The sequence below is a fragment of the Jatropha curcas genome, chromosome 2 (genome assembly GCF_041381405.1).
Source record: "Jatropha curcas cultivar XTBG-Jc1 chromosome 2, XTBG_Jcur_1.0, whole genome shotgun sequence".
Taxonomy (NCBI): Eukaryota; Viridiplantae; Streptophyta; class Magnoliopsida; order Malpighiales; family Euphorbiaceae; genus Jatropha; species Jatropha curcas.
Genome location: NC_143152.1, coordinates 30220288 through 30240061, shown reverse-complemented (window position 1 = coordinate 30240061; position 19774 = coordinate 30220288). Strand labels below are relative to the sequence as shown.

Sequence of the window (19774 nt, the reverse complement as noted above, 5' to 3'; positions counted from 1 at the left end):
TATTGACAATAATAAATAATTTATGCAAGCATGCACATGCACACGAGCTTTGCACATATTTGAGAATGTTAAGTTGCAGATAATGTACTTTTAATTCATAGGATATATACACAATAATAAGTATATAAACATTAATTTTTAAATTGTGTTGAGTATTCAAACTCTAACAATAAAAAGATTAACCGGACCGTACTTGATTGGCTGAGCTGGTGAAATTTAGAACTTGCAAGAAGAAGTCCAATGGTTTGAACCTGGCAAATGCTTTTCAATGGATGCCTTTAAACATTATAAGCAAATGAGTAGTTGGCTTTGTTGATATGGTTGAGGATTGATATATACATGTGCTTATTAATTAGCATGCAATGCTTAGGATATATAACTTTTGCCCTTCACTACATATGCAAATAGATTAATAAGACTTTAAAAACATTTGCTGTTTTCAAATCCTCGCAAATTCCTTCTTTGCTTCTCTCAAATCATGCACGTATAGATGTTTGGCTTAAATATAAAGGCGTGACACGATAGAATGACTTGATGAAGGTATTTGAGATCAACACGATATTGTGTGGGCGTGTGATCATGCAAGTAAATTATATAACTATATATGATTTTTTTTTTCTTTTTTTTTTCCAGCAAAAAAAAAAAATTTGGTACTATTATTAAGTTTTTGTCAGCTCCTCCAAAACTTCAAATGTCAACCCTTTTTGACTCCCACATGGAGGTCAGTCACATTGAAATTTAGTTGCAATCCTACTCCCCTTTCGTAAAGTCCAGCTTACTGATCTTAATGAAATTCAATATTTTAATTATCAACTGTTTGCTTACATATACTAACCACAAGAAAAATAATTAAATTAAAGATAATTTCAATGATAATTGAAATATTTTACACAATTTAAAATTTAAAATTTTACTTTAACCTAAAGTATAAAGTTTTTTCATTACAAAACACGATAAAAGAATATTTAAATTTCTTATACATATATCAAACTAATAAAAATTTCAAAAAAAAACTAAAAAAAAAAAACTATTTAACACTCGAAATATGAATAGCTTTTTAAATTTATAAATACTAGTGGTAGATGAAAAAAAGACATGTCACGTATGTAGAAGCTCGACCTAACCTTCTTATATGAATGAAAAATATTATTTAGCTTTTCAGTAAAAAGAGGAAAAGAAGAAATTAAGTTACAAAGCAAGTCTAGTAGGAGGTTGTTGATATTGTTTGTAATTATAACAAATGAAGGGCAGATAAATGAGTGGTATGCGAGGTTGATGAACACTGAGTAGGTAGGCATGGCATAGATTTGACCTGTGGGTGTGCTTTTTTTTTTTTTTTTCCATACAAACACTTGGCCCCCTAAATTTTGTTCCAAACCCAGAAATGGTTTCAATAAGATGTGTAATAACTCAAACCCTAATAGCTCAAAATCTTTGCAAGATTTGGTATTATTTTCACTATTTTGATGTTAAGTGTCACTGCTTTGTAGAAAACTTGGAGTTCATTCAAGAGTTTTTGATGGGAAAAATAAAAGAAACCCTCTTAACACTAGTGCATGTTCTTTCATCTCCCTTTCTCCCTATCTCATGCTTTCTTTCTGTATTGTAATTTCTAAACTCAATCATCATAATAAGTAATCAAACTATGTAGAGTTAAATGCTTGCAAAATAATACTAAATATACACAAGAAGAAAGAAAAGTAATTAATTGCAGAGAAAACGTATGTAATTAGTACGCAAGTTCTTTTTTTAGTCTCAAACATCATTCAAAAATACGAAGTGATCATGAAGGAGATTAATGAAAAACACTACATTTTACAGGTCAACAGAAGGACAGAAAAAGAAATTAAAACTTGAGAAGTCTTCTCCACGCACACAGAGGCATATATATTGCCAAGAAACCAAAACACAAATCAATCAAGAGAAGCAAGTAAAGATGCAGACTGACCTTGAAAATGGAAATAAGATTGCTTATTCTTTGTATATGGATATTTTTTGTATAATACTCTTCACCATTTAGACCTCGAAAACCAGTTCCTTGTAGAAGAAGCAAGCAGATCAGAGAATCTTGAAAACTTATATATAAAAACAGGAAAATTTATTACATCTGTATATATATTGGGAAGATTCCAAAATTTTAATTTGCATAAAGAAAAATGAAAAGGGTTTATGTGATCAAATAAATAAATAAAGTAAAAGGGTTTGGAAGATACTTTTGGTATGTAGTGGAGTGTGGGAGATACATTCATTAATATATATATATATATGTATATCACATGTTTATCAGACCATCGGCTGACCGAACGTTCTTCTGTAGAAGCTTGGTTCCCTTCTACATGGATATATGGACCTACCCTTCCTTTTTGGATTTTTAATTTCATTTTTTTTTAAATTATCAACTGCCATTAATTTTTGAATATTGTCCACTAAAATGGTAGAAGAGAACATGCCAACGAGAGCAGCTGCTTCTCTTCTCCTCATTGCAACTTAAAAATATTTATAAACGCACAAAGCATATCTTCAGAAATACATTTTTAAAAAATCACATTAAAAGAAAGAGTTAGGATCTCACATTAAAAGACCCAACTACTAATTCGGTTAACATTAATATTATTATTTTGAACTATAATTGTGCTGCTTTTTTGGGCTCATATTGCCTCGAAACAAAGAGTGCCTCGCGAAGAATATGATTCTATTCCTCCCATGCTTATTTGATTCATCACATTAGAGCGAAACAAGCTTATTTGAGCCTTTGCTCCCTCTTAATCACATAAGAAAAATATATATATATATATATATATATACTATATTATAATTCATACTTTTATCTCTCTATTTTCGTTAAATTATTACACTCATAATTTTTGCTTAAAACTAATTATTAGAGTTTTTTAATTCAAAAAAATTAACTATTTAGACTCGTTTTTTGGATGAAATAAACAAGTAGAAAATACTCACTTTTTAGACCGAATGATCTCATGGTGAAATTATAGTAAAAATTAAGAATGTTACGGTAATTAAAAAAAAATAAAGGAAGGAAATTGTTAATTAGAATATAATTTAGAAGGTAAGTGTATTTTAGAATATAATATGCTTGGTTGTGAAGACACTTTGCCACAAGTGGACTGTAAATGTATCTTTTTATTATTATTATTATTATAACAATCAATTTAATTATTAATTGTGAAAAGAGTTTTGATTAGTTTCTGATATTTTTCGGTTTGGTATATATGATTTTTTGATCATGTTTTTTTATTTAAGTTATCCATATAAAGTTGGGTGTAAATGGAAGATATAAGGGTTGAGACATTAATTTGATAAAATTGCTAATATAATTTAATAAAAATTATTTTTGCTGAAAAAAAAGTGTATTTTATTTAATAAAATATTGAAAAGAGGAAAATAATCTTATATATATAAATGGTAGGATTTGGGAGCAGTCCCTATCCTTCCTAGCTGGTAGCTGTTACTTAGACTTCAACCCAGGAATTTTGGACACGTATTTATTTCAGCACAAGCAAACAAATCAAAGACCCAACAAGCTTTTTCCCTGTTTATGTTTTTAACATTTTCTATGCAAAGAGCCACTGCCAACCGGAGAGGAACCTAAAAGACCAAAACTTTTTCTTTCCATGGCAAACACTTCTTTGATTAACTATTACTTCAGTCACCGGCGGTTCTCTCCCTCGTTCAGGTCACTTTTTTTCATGCCCACTTATTTGGCTCTCTTCACTTCTCTTTTCATTCTTTTCTATATATCCACCACCTCAAATCTCTTCTCCAGCAACCATAATCCTTCCACTCTTCGCCTAAAACCCCATTTCCCATCTGGGTATTCGACAAACACTCGAGGGAGCAAAAACCCAGTTTTTGTTTTCAATGATTCTAATAACCCACTTGGTCATTTGCCTAGAATTAGTCACCCGAAGAAGAATGGTGAAGCTGGACATGAAAGTCAACGGGTTTCCAGACTTGAATTTAGCTCTAATGGTATGATTATTTTTAAGCAAAGTTTTATTTTTGCATTGTTTTAGTTTGGGTAGATTCTCTTTTTCTTTCATAGATGGCTGAGAGATTCCTTTGGCTTCAAATGTATTGTTTAACTTTTTATATATGTGGCCTCCAATCCAATTTCTAAACTAGCTATTGTCATTTTGCCATCTGCACAGTTTAAAGCAAGTTAAAATCTTTTAATTAGCTTCAAACAGTTTATTGATTGAGTGGCAAAAATTGGTGCAGAAGAGAGTTCGTGGAGTACCAATTTCTTTCTAATTGTGATTGATGGGCTAAGTTTTAATCAATTGATAATTAAGAAAATTGAGGAGTTAAATCTTCGAGAGAAATTTATATTCATAATGATAAAGGACTTGATAAAATTCCAAGTTGGATCTTTGAGAGACTAGTCTGAAGAGAAATGTGGCAAAATAATCTTGTGGAATTCACAAGCAAAATAAGATCATTTTTGCTGCTTCGTTTGATTAAATTCCTTATTTGTCTTATGTCTATTTGGTTTACCAAAACCTTTTCTCACATGTCCTGAATTGTAGAAGCCCACAACTTCCTCCGATATTCATATTGTAAAGATTAGTTAGATTTTGCCAGAGGAGCTTCTATCCCCCTCTCTTATGTCCTTTAGGTGTATCCTTACTAGTTGGGTTTCATTGGTTGTGTTTGAGAGAAAACCATGTCAAGCACCAATGTCACGTTATGTTTCTACAATGTACATATAGCTGGAAAAGGTGACTTTAAAAATGATATACTAGAAAAAGATTAAATCTTTAAAATGTATAATCAGTGCAATCATTTGAAGCCTTCTTGTATCAAATGTAGTTTCAGAGGGCGCGTAGAATGGAACTAGCCCAGCTTTTCTATCTCCTGAACACCAAAGCAATCTCGACAAAGCAAGTACATATCCTAGGCTTTCCAATTTTGCAAATACTGGTATACTATGTCTTATCTTTGAGCATCATAACTTTGGGGTTGTGCTGCAATGCTTTTGTAATGTTCTTATTCGTCTCCCACTCCAGTGCTTTACTATATAACCAATATAATTATGCTCTAGTTCAACTTTGTTTTAACTATGGGCAATGCATTTGTAGCAGTTGAACCTTCTGTTTGGAATATATCATAAACCTAAATGAAGGTGTGAAATCCTTCACCTATTGGGAGAATGAGTATAAAATTTGCTTTGTTATTCATGTTCTTAATAAATGGCGGGACCTCCATTATTGGTTGAACCTCAAGTTTGATTTGGAGCTTAATTGACTTCCCATGTGGTGGGCTTAGAGAGAGGCCAAAGGAAGTGCAGTCAGTATGCTCAAACTTTTATTTCTTAACCCTAGGATCTGGAAACTGTTGGTTTTTATAATTCAGTTTATGATTCAGGAATCTATGTGAATAACGAGGTGTTCCATGATAGAGATATCTTTCTGGAAGATTATAAAGAAATGAATAGGAGCTTTAAGATATATGTTTATCCTCACAGGCGAAATGATCCATTTGCTAATGTGCTCTTGCCGGTGGATTTTGAACCTGGGGGTAATTATGCCAGTGAAAGTTACTTTAAGAAGGTTCTTATGAAAAGTCACTTTATCACTAAGGATCCGACAAAGGCAGATCTTTTCTTTCTGCCTTTCTCCATTGCCAGGTTGCGGCATGACCGCAGAATTGGAGTTGGAGGGATCCAAGATTTCATAAGAGCTTACATCTTTAATATAAGCCAAAAGTACCCATATTGGAATAGCAGTGGTGGAGCTGACCATTTTTACGTTGCTTGTCATTCCATTGGACGGTCAGCAATGGAAAAAGCAGAGGAAGTGAAATTTAATGCTATTCAAGTTGTATGCTCTTCAAGCTATTTCCTTTCTGGATACATTGCTCACAAGGATACGTCTCTGCCACAAGTTTGGCCTAGACAAGGGGATCCTCCTAGCCTTGCTTCATCGAAAAGGTGAAAATACATGCTCCGATTTCAATTTTCATTTATTAAAAACTATGAAGGTAGTAGATCTCTGCAAGTCACAAATTTTGCTCCATAAATAAAATTAATTGAATAGCAAACTCATATCCATTTGATAACATAAACCATGAACTGTCATTGCAGTTACAAAAGTACAGTGTTGCTGCTTTTTCTGTTAGTTTTGCAAGGAATTACTCGACTTAACTAACACCAATTGCAATTTGATGACAGGAAGAAGCTTGCATTTTTTGCGGGATCAATAAACTCTCCTGTCCGTGAATGGCTTCTTCAGGTTTGGAGAAATGACTCAGAGATCTATGTCCATTTTGGTCGGCTCCAAACCCCTTATGCAGATGAGCTACTTGGAAGCCAGTTCTGCCTCCATGTCAAAGGCTTTGAAATAAACACAGCTCGGATTGCAGATTCACTATATTATGGATGTGTCCCAGTTATTATTGCCAACCATTATGATCTTCCATTTGCAGACATTCTAAATTGGAAGAGCTTTTCAGTCATTGTTGCCACTTTAGACATTCCATTACTTAAGAAAACTCTTCAAGCAATAAGTTCTGACGCTTATCTGATGTTACAAAATAATGTGCTGAAGGTGCGAAAGCATTTCCAGTGGCATTTCCCTCCTGTTGATTATGATGCTTTCTATATGGTAATGTATGAATTATGGCTCCGGCGAAGTTCTGTGAGGGTTCCCCAGTGTGCTTCTGTGGTTCCCAATCAATAACCACTGGTTTTCTCTTCAGGATTTTACAGGTTCAAATGGGAGTGGTTATTTTGTATATGGTGATGTATTGATTTTTTTACTCATTGGGATACAATGACTTCAACTATTGTAATACATTCTATTGAATTAATATAGCTGCGTGGTTAAGTAAGGGATGAGCATTATGTTAGTTTGGTTCAAATTGAACTGAGTCAGTATAAAGTTATAAACTAATAAATTGAGTTTTTTTATAAAGAAAATCTAATGAAATAAAAAATAATTTATTTGGTTTAATTTAATCTATTATTTTTTATAAGAATAAAATTAAATCGAGAATTATGGTTATTTAATTAAAATAGAAACCAAACTGAAAATTTTTTTGTTACATTAAATCCGATCGGTTCGGTTCGTTTCACAGAAAACTGCTCTGTTATTTAATTAATTAATGAAGACAAAGACGAAGACAAACGCGTCTTTTTCAAAAGAAGAGGGGCTGTGTACAAAACAATACTTTTCTTATTTCTATCTTCCTTCCTTCCAGGCATCAGCGAGGGTCTGTTCGCATTTTCTTTATTCAAATAAATAAATAAACAAAATAAAAACAAATAGCAATTTACAGAATCTTCTCTTTTCTTTTCAAAGATTTGATTTTGAGCTTCCTAATCTTGTCATCTAAATTCCCTTCTAAATCTATATTTTATTTCTACTTCATGCACGCTCACCATCACTCTCTGCCTTCTATAAGAAATCAATTCCTCGAGATTTAAAATCCCCCGGAATCTTCGCTGCGAGTTAACCAAAGCAAAGAGAGGATTTTTTTTTTTTTTAAAAAAAAAGGGAAATTCAAATCTCAATCTGCTAAATCTCTTGTTTGGCTAATTACTAACATTAAGCATCCGTTGACTGTGAAGCTTGTAAAGTCGTTAACTTTACAGGTAATGTGCATACAATAATATCAAGTTTCCTTTTTGACCTGTATTTTTTTTTTCTTTGCTTTTGGATTGGTAATGTAGGGTTTAATATTGGGATTTTTGGCAGTTACGAAATTCAGTTGTTTGGTATGAGTGGAGATGGTATTCAAATCCAAGATAAAATGGATAGCTTTGTTATTACTGATACTATCCACAGGATCTCTTGTTATTCACCTCTCTATAACCAAGTTTTCTGGTTCCAGTCTGATTACTTATGCTCCAAAGGACTCCGGTATCAATTTCCCTCCTTTAGCAGACACGCAAGTCAGTTTTGCAAATCTATTTCGTTGGTTGTTTTTTTTTTTTTTAAGTTTATCTATTGTTTTGTAATTGTTGTTTTCTGATTACCAGTTTTTGCTGGTTTTGCAGAGTGTTCGATATATTAGAAATAAGAGGTTATGGGGGGTTGTGAAGCCTTTACAGTCATTACAGCCTTATGCCAATCCAAGAAGCAACTATCCAGGTAATTAATTTGCTTGAGCTTGCTATTTATCTATGTCTTTAGTTTTCTATTGCTATTTGTTTTCTTGAGTGGATTTATTTAGTGGGTTCCACTTTTGGTCACCCAAGAATAATTGAGTTCAACTGTTTTATTTCATATAGATAGATTTTGTGAATTTATAATCTGGGGAGGGTTTCTTCATAGTTGGCAACCGCTTGGCAATTTTGGAGGGAAATTTTAGATGTAGGATTTAATTCAGTCATGGTGACTTTCTTTTTGCTGGTCTAATCAATATTTGTCTCCGTTCATGATGTTATCTGATGGGTTCTAATTCTTGAACTTTTTTGTAGATTTTGATTCTTTGCTAAGTACCCCTTAAAGGAGTTGGGAAATAATTTCACTTGCTTACATGTCTGCAATTATTTTTCAATGACAATTTAATTGTTGCCGATGATAGTTGTAGTTAGTTACGTTATCTTTACATTTGAAATGCTTGCTTGGTTATTCTGATTATATGGCTAGAAATTGAAGCTATTCTGTCACTTTGATGATAAAATACTTGATATTCATTCATGCATATGTAATATAAGATGCATTTGAATGGATAGTCATTTGAAATGAACTTGTATTTAGATTTTGAGGTTCAGGAGTAAGAGGATAAAGAAACCAATATGTTGCCAATTCTGGATACTCGATCATTTCAAATCGCTAGATACCAACTGGACCCTTGATATATTATAGATGTAATATGCATAACATCGGGTTATAGAATTGTGTTTGAAATTTTGTTCGTGAATACATGATGTAATTGTTTAAGCATTGGATGATAAGGGATCAACATGATGTCTTGGAGGTGATGTTTTGTTGTTTGAAATGCCTGAGATATTGGAATGACAGTAAAATACTCCCTCGAGGCTTCAATCTTTCTCCTATATTACTTTTATTTGAACAATTAAATGCTTTTTTTCCTGCTGGTCTTTTTTCCTTTGTTATTTCATCATCTTATCAGATTCATCTGTATATTTCTAAGTTTTTTTGCTCTTGTTTACCTGTCACAGTTGCAAATGAAAAGAACAATGGTTATATTTATGCGAAAATTTTTGGTGGATTTGAGAAGATAAGATCTTCGGTATGACTGATTTGATGCATAAATGTGATTTCAACTACAATTGCTAATGGAAGTGCATAACGTTTTTGTTAATTTTCTAGATCTGTGATCTTGTCACCATATCCAGGCTTCTAAATGCTACTCTTGTCATTCCAGAAATTCAAGAAAGTCTTCGGTCAAAAGGCATTAGGTATCTTGCTGGCACAATTAATAGTTTTTGCCAATTCCTATGGTCGCATTAGTGAGCTCATACATTTTGTCTCTTCTTTATCTTTTCACTCTGAAAATTTCATACAGTAACAAATTCAAGAGTTTTTCCTATCTCTATGATGAGGAGCAGTTCATTGCTTCACTTAAAAAGGATGTAATCATTGTGAAGAGCCTACCTGAAAATTTGAAGGCAGCTAGGAAAAGGAATGAGTTCCCAACATTTAAGCCCAAAAGTTCTTCTTCTCCAAATTTTTATATTAAAGAAATATTGCCTAAGTTAAAGAAAGCCAAGGTTATTGGCCTAGTGCTTGCTGATGGAGGATGCTTGCAGGTGGTTATCTCTTTGTATATCATACACCAGACTTTTTATTTTTTCTAAAAAGCTCACTTGTATTTTTAAGTAGCTAAATTTTTTGAGGTTTTCTAGTTGAGCACCAAAACTTTTCCTCTTGTACAAGTGAGTTTCTAAATGGAGAAAAACTTTGCATTCAAGTGCATTCTTAATGGCTTTTTATTTTCTTCAGTCAATCCTTCCACCTAGCATGTATGAGCTTCAGAGGCTTAGATGCCGAGTTGCATTTCATGCTCTCCAATTTCGCCCAGAAATTCAGGTGCTTGGACATCAGATTGTTGAGAGGTGTAGTTTCTTTGCTGTCTTTCTGCTAGCTTCTTAACAACATAGTGAAAGAGTAAACTAAGAAGAGAAGCATTTAGTATGTGTTTATTGGAGGGGAAAACCAAATAACATGTTGAGCATGTCGAGATTATGGGAACTTGACTTGCAAATATAACTTTTTAACATGTCAGAAATAGAAAGGGGGGGAAGTTCCTTTTGTATCTAAAAAGTTGGTCACTTCAAATGTTTGCTTGCTGTTATTGATTTAATTGTGCTTTTGTATTCCAGGTTAAGACTGCGGGGCCAACCTTTCCTTGCATTTCACCCTGGTTTGGTGAGGGACACATTGGCCTATCATGGCTGTGCGGAACTTTTCCAGGCTAGTTGTTTAAGCCTTTTCTGCAGTTATCATTGTCATGAACTAATGTGACTGGTGTTTTGCTTGCTTGTTTTGCACAATTGAAGATTACTGAAAGGATGAGTAAACTAATTCAATCGCTTTTCTCAAATTCCCTGACTTTTTTTTTTTTTTTTTTTTTTTTTTTTTTTTTGAATTGGTAATTCCTCTAGGATGTTCACACTGAACTCATTCAATATCGAAGGGCTCAGATGATCAAGCGAGGGATTCTTAATGAAGAGCTTAGTGTAGATTCTCAATTACGTAGGGAAAATGGGTCGTGCCCTCTCATGCCAGAAGAGGTACGGTTGAATTTAATGAGATCCTCTTGTTCATGCAAGCTGACATTTTGTGTAATGGTAGTTGATAATCTTGATAGGGCTGGTACTTACAAGAATTTCTGTTGTGGTCCTCACCAAAATGCATATCGTATTTTGCAAGAGTTAGTTGGAAGGCAAAGATTTAGAAAATAGACAATAATAACTATAAATGTTATTTATGAATGGATAGCAAAGAGCTGTTTATTTATGTGCAAAGTCTAACAGCAAAATTTGGGAGCAAGTTTGCAGGTTGGACTTCTTCTCCGAGCACTGGGCTATTCTTCCAAAACAACAATATATGTGGCAGGTTCCGAAACTTTTGGTGGTCAGCGTGTTCTGATCCCTCTCCGTGCCTTGTTTGCCAATGCTGTAGATCGCACATCAATATGCAGCAAGGATGAGTTGGCTGAATTGTTTGGTCCTGAGGCACTTCTTCCTGAAGATTCTTTTCAAATTCCTCCTCCCAAAAGTGATAAACAACTTAAAGAAGAGTGGAAGAGGGCAGGTCCTCGGCCTCGGCCTCTTCCTCCACCTCCAGATAGACCCATCTATCGACATGAAAAGGAAGGCTGGTACGGTTGGATAACTCAGACTGATGCTGAACCAGACCCTTCACCAATGGATTTTAGGAGGCAAGCACACAGGTTACTATGGGATGCTCTTGATTACATCGTCTCTGTGGAAGCAGATGCATTCTTTCCTGGTTTTAATGACGCTGGAAGTGGGTGGCCAGATTTCTCAGGCCTGGTCATGGGACAGCGATTATATGAAAGTGCTGCTTCTAGAACATATCGACCAGACAGGTAAAATGGGCATGAAAATGCTATCACGAATTCTGAATTTTATTAGAAGGATGTTGGATATGGAATTGCATTGTAGTATAGTAACATAGATGAATCACCATAGTAACTGTAGTATGTTTAGGAATCTGTCTCTAATAATATAATTATAAAATGTCACTTAGAGCACATAACTACTCGATGGGAGAAAGGAAGATGGATGTAAGGACATAAATTCTCAGCAGCCCAATTGATTTCCCATGGGTTGACCAATGGCACTCCAATTTTCTTAATGTCTGCTATCTGTTTGCATATGTTGCAAATGGAGTCTCTTTGTACTCTTAATATCAAGTTTTTATTTTTTCATTTTTTTAGTTCTTAGTTAAATACGTGATTGTTAAGCTTAGCAATTTATTTTAGCTATTAAACCTAGTAATTATGATATCTTTGTAATTCTTTCTGATGCCTTGTTGGTTCTTCTAACAGGGAAGTTGTTGAAAAATTTTTCAACACTATCCGTGACAGTATGTATCATCCCAGACATAATTGGACACTTTCAGTGAGGGAACATCTAAACAAAAGTTTGGGTGTAGATGGCCTGATTAGGCAATCTCTTTTGTCAAAACCAAATTCATTTCTATCACATCCGCTCCCTGAATGCTCTTGTAGAATTTCATCTACTGAGTTTCAGACTCCGCTAAAAGGTAAGGATGGTCAATATCTATATGGAGGTGAAGATGAATGCCCAGAATGGATACAACGTGGACAGGAAGCTTTTCCATTGGATTCAACAGACGCAGAAGAGGTTAAAAATGGTGATAATGACTCTGACTATGGGAATGATGTGGTTCAACAAGAATCTGATGACAGAGGTGGTAAGAGTAGTTTTACTCTACCTATGGATCAGGATGATGAATGGGACCCTAATGACTAGAGTTGGATGTGAGAATGATAATGGAAAATTGGTAGTCACTTTACTGGCAATATTTTTGAGAATGGAAAATTCCGGGGAGATGTCTGAGAAGAGGTGACATTTGGAGAGAATTTTTTGCATAACAGCTCCAACTTATTTTTTTGAGGAAAATAAATCCAGATTTTTTCTTTCTAATAGATTCAAGGACTCATTTAAGTTACAGAAAAACAAAAACATCAGTATACCTTCATACAACAGATTTTTTCAACAGCACAGCAGCGAAAATGATTGATGCGGTTTGGACCAGCTGATTGCAGCCTGTAACTGAAACGGGTGTAACATTATTGAAGATGTTTTATCATGGAAAAGGGGGAATGCAGGAAATGTTGTATCATGCAGCTAGCAGTCAGTTGAGCTTGATCATTTGAGATGATTTGTTTCTGTTCTTCATAAACCTGCATTTGCTACTGAGAGTGTAAAGTTATTTGGAGAGGAAATCAATTAATGGAAGAGTTTTTCATTAATATAATTATTATAATACCCTTTCACTGTTGATTGGATGATTATAATGTCATATGCAAGCAGTTATAATATTGATATTGCAAATCCAAGTGCTGCTGCTGAGAATTCTCGGAAACAAGATGCGCCTTGATTGAAGGTCTTAGGTCGGTATCGAATAACTTTTTTCAGAAGCATTAACTAAGCAAATTAATGAAGGCTATCATTGATATAACTAGTGTCAAATTCCAGAAATAACATCCTCCTTTCATATTATTCAGTCTTTTTTGTGACCATGAAAATATTTTTGGTTGTTCAATTTCCGTTAGTTCCAAATGCCATGAGAACTGGCTTCTACAATATTTATCCCCAAGAATTTCAAATTTCCCTCCACGATCTTGGCAAAGAAATAACATGAACCCTTCACAATTTCAGTTTTTAATTCGATGAAAATAAAAGAAAATAGACACTATAGTAAGAAGTAGAACAAACCCAACCAAATTTGTTAATTGAATCCAACGAACAGAAGCTGAGACATCGTAAATGAACTGCAAAACGATAGACAGATTGCCGAAAGGGATCCAAAAGCTGGTGCATCACTCATTTATACAGTATACAAACAGAAAATAAATGCTAAGCACCCTTGTTGCTATTCCAAGGCTTGATCACCGCAACAACGATAATTACAACAATAAGGAGAAGGATAATGATGGCAATACACATCCATTTCCTTGAATTCCTTTGCAACTTTTTCGCCCTTTGAAGTGCAGTATTCCCTGATTGCACATGATCTACAGCACTTGAGACCTGAGATAAAGGAAGTAAGGTAGAAATAATCCAATCAGAGAGTTCTAGATTCAGCCAATGCATTAATTTGTACTATCATCACTTAACAAATCAGTGCGGCATTAGTAATGGGACCTGTGATTCAATGTTATCAAGCATTTCTCCTTGTGCATCCACCAAAACAGCCATATCCAGAAAAATCTGCACATGAATATAAAATTATAGAATCCAAAATATTCTCTCTCAACATGTACACATGTATCTGTACATCATCATAACGACACTTCCCGCAGAACATATTTTTTTCACACGAAAGCTCCCTTTCAACAAATATCTTCCTACAATTACAGGATAAACTCCAATTACATGCTTATGTACTATGCATTTGTCAAATCTTACTGTTGGATTGGAAATTATTTTGATGGTTTTATGACCATATTTTCATTAACTTCACAAGCCTTCTATATGGGCATATTGGCAGCCTCCATGCGACACTAATAGCTTGCATTTAAATATTAACCCCCATTTGAATAGTAAGCAATAATGCAAAATGTGAAGATGAGCTTTAGTTTCAACATATACCGGTTGATAACTTTCCTGCTAGAGTGAAAATGCATCAAGTAGTCACTAGCCACTCTTATGTCTCTTGACATACAACCACTGCATACTAACTTGCAAGCTCAAAATTAATCATTATATGCCTCAAAACATGCCTGTTGCATCTTATAGTTTGATATTGAAATCAAACTCCATGCAGTGCTGGACTTAAAAAAAAAAAAAAATTCACTGCATAGAAGGCAAATAAAATTATAATTGTGAAATACCTGTTGTAAGTCTAGAAGTTTCCTCTCCAAATCTCGCACAGCATCATGGCGCTCTTGAATTTCTGCAAGAGTATCCATTATCTGCAAACTCAGAGAACATTGATGAAATTAGACATGAGTTTTTATAGCCATCAAACCTTTACATAAATGACAAGTCATGCAAAGTACACCAAACAATCCTAAAAATGTATTTTTCCCAGGAAATAAAAAAAAGAAAAAAAAATACAGAAGTATAATAAAGAATGAGAGAAAGGAAAATGACCAATACTAATCATCTTAATTAGTGAGTTTAGCATCCAACTCACTAGTGGCTATAGGGTTAGATGAAATCCTCTCTAAATTGTTCACCATTTCTGGGGGCTTCCGACTTACAATCGGAAGATTGGATTGCCTGAATCACGAGTCTTTTCAGGTGCCAATACCGGTAGTTCCTAATGCTAAGACTTCTAATTTTATGAAAGCCAAGATTTTTTTTTTTTTTCACCTTCTAACCTTTGCAAAAAGGTAAAGTGACAGGAGAAGAAATAATTCAGTGGAGGAAGAAAAGAGCAACAAACCTGGCCTCGCCCTTGCTCCTGAATTGCTTTCTGAAAAATTTGTTCGCTGTCTCCAGTTTCAATCAATCTGTCAATTGTCTGTCATTATTGAATAATAACAGTATAAGTCCACGGAAATATTTTGCCACAGCCACCAACTAGGTGCAGACACAGGCAGTCAATGGAGGTGAGTATTTCAGCAATTCTGATATTCTCTTTGTACATTAAAAAAAAAAAAAATGAATATGAATTCACTGTGCAATATATTGTACAAAAGAATTCACCTCTTCATCTGCTCTTGCTCCCGTTACTGAAATCAAGGAGATAAATAGATAAAGTTACAACATATCATAGATTACACAGGGAATCATTTTGTAGAAATACTCATGGATAAGGTACAGGTGAGATTCAAACCTGTAAAAACACGCCTTTCAACAACCTCCCGATACTCTTGATGGATATTTTCCCTTAGATTCTACACAATTTACAAAATCAAAAAATTGAGACCACAATTAGGTGAAGTAAAAGACCCTCTCAGTGAGATATGTGGTTCAGTAGGTGAGTGTGTGTCCACATTCCTACCTGAAATTCTGCCATCTTGTCTTTCAACTTCTTTTTCAAGGCCCTGCACATTAGATGAAAATTATTGAAGTCAGATAAGGTTACTTGGAAAATTCTTCAATAGGTCTTTGCATGTAGAACTGCAATAGAGTAATCTTTACTTTCCCTCCCTTTCTGCATTCAAACTTCAGAAAGCAAAATGGAACCAACAATTTGTTTTTCCTTTTAGGTTTCTACCAGTTATGCATTTATAAAAAACTTCTCATGTAAAAGAACAAGCAGAATGTAAACACTTTTCAAAGCACCACAAAAAAGGGCAATGCCTCAATTCCTGTGGTCAGTAAAAACAGTTAGGAAAAATTCAGCGTGGCAATACTTATGATTATATTTCAGATTTTTATCGAAATATAAATATCAAAAGTCAGCATAAAAAAAGAGTAGAATAATAATTTGGACTAAGAAATGTTTGCTTTTCTTACATAATTTTTGAAACATACTGGTGATAATTAATTATATTAATAAAAGTATTTGGAAAAAAGGTCATGGAGGGATACCTTAATATTAATACAGTTCATAAAGAAAGGAAAACAGAAATTATTCAAAAGCAAAGTTGGAATGTAAGTTACATAGTTGTCGAGGTTCTTGATCGGTCTACACCTGTTCCTTTTCCACATCCTGGTTTCTGTCTATTTGCTAAATTCTGTACAACAAAAAAGTGTTGTTATCCATCGGAAGGATGCAAAACAATGAGTCAAAAGCAACAAGTATTTTACCTCTCTGTCAAGTTCCTCAATTTTTGACTTCACAGAACGAGCAATTTTTCCAACTTCATCGACATCTTTCTCCATTCGCTGCTTGATTCCTGCAGAAGAAAGCCAGACCAATCATCAATGTCTTGAGGCTGATAAGAATGTAGATTAATATTAAGTAACAATGAACATTATAAAAGATAGAGAGGGACACATGTTGATTCCAAAAGAAAAATCCAGTTGCAAAAATATCAAAGAAATGCAAGCTACTAAAAACAACCTTTCATGGCGGGAGCTTTAGTCACAGCCTTCGACTCTTCGTGTGCATCCTGCAATCAAAATTTGAAAGAGATTGATCATAAAATGCACACTTGGAGCTGATATTTTGGTTATGAAAGGCATTGTTTGCAAATTTCAACTATTTTTATCTTTACTAAAGAACGAATTTTAAACTAGGATTATGTCAAGAAGACTATATATTGAAAAAGCCTTCTGAGCTTATACCTGGAGCCGTTTAAGTAGCTTGTCCAGCTTCTCATTTTGTTTTTCTATTTCTTGAACCTGTGGAAGAATGAAATGACAATGTATAGCAGATGCTAATCAACAAAAGATGAGAATGATAACACATAAAATTCAATGTCCTTGGGTAGATTAATCATAATATCAGAAAAACAGAGACAGGACATATTTAGTACAGCAAAAGCCATAAAGATCAGTGAGCACCTTTTTAAAGAAATTTTCCAAGCCCAATTCATTAGAAGTCATTCCCATCTCAACATCACCACCTCTAGATCCCTGACCACGAGGGATCTCAAAGGACTCCTGCAAAATTAAGCAAGTCATTGCAGGTAAATCCAGCTGATTACTCGATGATCAATATCATATGCAACACATTATAACCCTTTAATAATTAAAAACTAAGGATCCTCAATGCTCAAGTTCCTGCAAAGATTAACCTTGTAGCTAATAATAAATAAAAGAAAATTGTAACAGCCTCAAATGTGAGCTTCTCATTGGTTTAAAACACGTGCGTTAGCAATTTAAATCCACAACCTCCATTAACAAAACTAGACATTTTTTGTGTCATATAACACAGCAAATACACTGATGATGCAAAATAAGCAGCACTGCAATGACAACAAATGGAAATAAAAACAGTGAACTGACTACTCTATATATAGGGAAACTGAAAGAACTATAATGCATACAGGAACTAATATTTACAGATTAGTGTAAAAAGGATTTGAATTTAAATAAATTAACAGTAAATTTATGGACTCGAGATTTTCATAACCTACAAAAGATCAGATTAATTAATGCAAGCAAAAGATTCAGTCTTCATCACCAAAATCGAATTATTTTAGAACGCTTAACTTCATATTTTATTTCCCATAACGTACGCAACAGTAAATTCCATGACTAATGAATTCCGAATTTCCTTCAACTTTTTCTCTCTTTATCAGCAACCAAACAGAGAAATCTAAACTTTTTAACTAACAAATCCTAAAATCAAATCCTCAGTGAACTCCATAGGTAATGGATCCACTTAAATAAGCCTTAACAACAACAAAGGGAGAAAATAACACTTGGATCAAGACAAACCCAATAAAACAAAAAAATCAAAAAGAAACAAAATTTACAAAAAAAAAAACCAAAACTAAATAGAGTGGAGAAAAATTTACAGATAGAAGGTCGTTCATTGTCGAAGAAGCAGCTCAGAGAACCCTCCCTTGCTTCCCAAATGTGGAAGAAATAAATAAAAATAAAATGCCAAAGAATAAAGGATATATAGAGGTCTAGAAGATAATTAATTTTTTGTTTTAGAAGGTTTATGATAAAAACCAGGTCCAATTTGTAAAAAATATACAAAGGAGAACTTTGAATTAGGGCTGGTAGAAAGAGAAAATCGATGACAGTATTTCGTGTTGAAATCAGAGGAAGAAAGAGAAAGTGGTGACAAACAGACCGCGAAGACAGGCAAGCAGCTTCCTTTTGGTAGATAAAATCATCTACGAATCAGTGTATGATTTAAATAGATCTTAACCGTTAAGCTATTGGCGGGTCCCATTCAACGGTTAGTTACTTACAATGACAGTGGAAATTCTAAATTATTTATTGTTATTATTATTGTTACACTGCTGGCAAATTCCAACAAAATCCTTGGGATTTGATCAAATTATTATTTAATCCTTACTGTTTCAAACATTATCATAAAGTCCTTAAAAGTTTTGCCCTATTAAATTATTTACTCATCCCCTCTTTTTTTACTCATAGATGATGAGCTAAATAGTAATTCTATAGTAAATGTGAAGTAAATTAAATATAAAGAACTAAATAATCAAATAATTTATGGTGTTTAATGATAAAATTAGCACTATTTAATTTAAGGATTAAATAGTTAAACAAATTATATCTCAAATATTTTACGATAAATTTCCAAAAAGTAGTTAAGATGAAGTAATGATTTATTTCAAATTGCATGAATTTCATAATAATTTATTAGAACATCCTTATTTGTAACTAGAACAATTCTTTATTTTCTCAAATTACTTCCAAAATTAAGATTTTTAAAGTATCACTTGCTTAGAATTTATTGATATAAATATTAATTACTGAGTCATAATTAATATAATGTAATTAAGAGTTTTTTTTTTTTTAGTTTGCATTAACACAATGTAACATAATATAACAATTATTATTATTATTATTAATGGGTGGGACCATATGAGGAATTTTGAGTTGCTAAAGTCAGCTGGATAGACATGTTTGATGATGAGTTGTCTAAAGGGATATACATAGATCACATTACTTTTTTAATTTATAAAATGGTGGCCGGTTTATTATTTTGATTTCCATTCCGATTCAATCAATTTCGAACCAATTTGATTTTAATGCTCGGAACATTCAATTCCATGGATAGCTTTGAATCGATTTCGGTTCCAGATTAAAACAAGAAAGGACTATAACCTAAATCAAACCCGATTTTAAAAATGAAAATTTTCAAGCCAATTTTTTTTGTTTAGATTTTTTTTTTTTTCGTTCCGATTGAAGTTCAATTTCAGTCCAATTATTTCAATTAAAGAATTAAACCGTTGCCAACCCAACATGGAATAATGGCTGGATGAGTGGATCCCACCTCCACCAAATCCATCCGAATTTATGATTGGAACTTTCTGTGGAAACCAAATAAATTAAAATGAAATTATTTGATTATTTCCATAGCATGTTTGTTAATTGATTGATATTTGTCAATTTAAACTAACTTTTCCATCCCACTCAAGCCACCTGGTGGCCCTACCTATTCCTTCACATGTGTATATATTATTTGTAAAATTTTGGAAAGAAATTTCAGATTTTTTGAATAGTTATGCCAATACTTTAACAAAA

The 19774-nt window shown here is 33.4% G+C and overlaps 3 protein-coding genes across 4 annotated transcripts; 2 read left to right on the top strand and 1 right to left on the bottom strand.

Moving 5' to 3' along the window:
• The first annotated feature begins 3514 nt into the window (after positions 1-3514).
• Positions 3515-6849, top strand: LOC105632613 (putative glycosyltransferase At5g03795). The gene is made up of 3 exons (XM_012215039.4): positions 3515-3990; positions 5386-5950; positions 6191-6849. The coding sequence occupies exons 1-3, from the start codon at positions 3633-3635 to the stop codon at positions 6696-6698; spliced, it is 1431 nt and encodes a 476-aa protein (XP_012070429.1). The 5' UTR covers positions 3515-3632; the 3' UTR covers positions 6699-6849.
• Positions 6850-7157: 308 nt separating this feature from the next.
• Positions 7158-12962, top strand: EDA30 (O-fucosyltransferase family protein). Of its 2 annotated transcripts, XM_012215038.4 has the most exons (11): positions 7158-7612; positions 7716-7912; positions 8018-8111; positions 9149-9219; positions 9300-9388; positions 9496-9739; positions 9933-10045; positions 10313-10403; positions 10595-10723; positions 10991-11544; positions 12007-12962. In XM_012215038.4, exons 2-11 carry the CDS (start codon positions 7748-7750, stop codon positions 12452-12454), a joined length of 1998 nt encoding a protein of 665 aa, XP_012070428.1. In that variant the 5' UTR covers positions 7158-7612; positions 7716-7747; the 3' UTR covers positions 12455-12962. The 2 variants fall into 2 exon arrangements, with proteins under 2 accessions (XP_012070428.1, XP_020534349.1); XM_020678690.3 differs by lacking the exon at positions 7158-7612 and having other exon boundaries at positions 7726-7880.
• Positions 12963-13413: 451 nt separating this feature from the next.
• On the bottom strand, positions 13414-18385 carry LOC105632611 (syntaxin-132). Its single transcript, XM_012215037.4, has 13 exons — positions 18070-18385; positions 17111-17209; positions 16892-16948; positions 16668-16716; positions 16412-16500; positions 16265-16338; positions 15660-15702; positions 15492-15552; positions 15362-15387; positions 15099-15176; positions 14542-14622; positions 13853-13918; positions 13414-13738 (listed from the first exon to the last, which is right to left on the bottom strand). Exons 1-13 carry the CDS (start codon positions 18085-18087, stop codon positions 13565-13567), a joined length of 915 nt encoding a protein of 304 aa, XP_012070427.1. The 5' UTR covers positions 18088-18385; the 3' UTR covers positions 13414-13564.
• Between the last annotated feature and the right edge of the window lie 1389 nt (positions 18386-19774).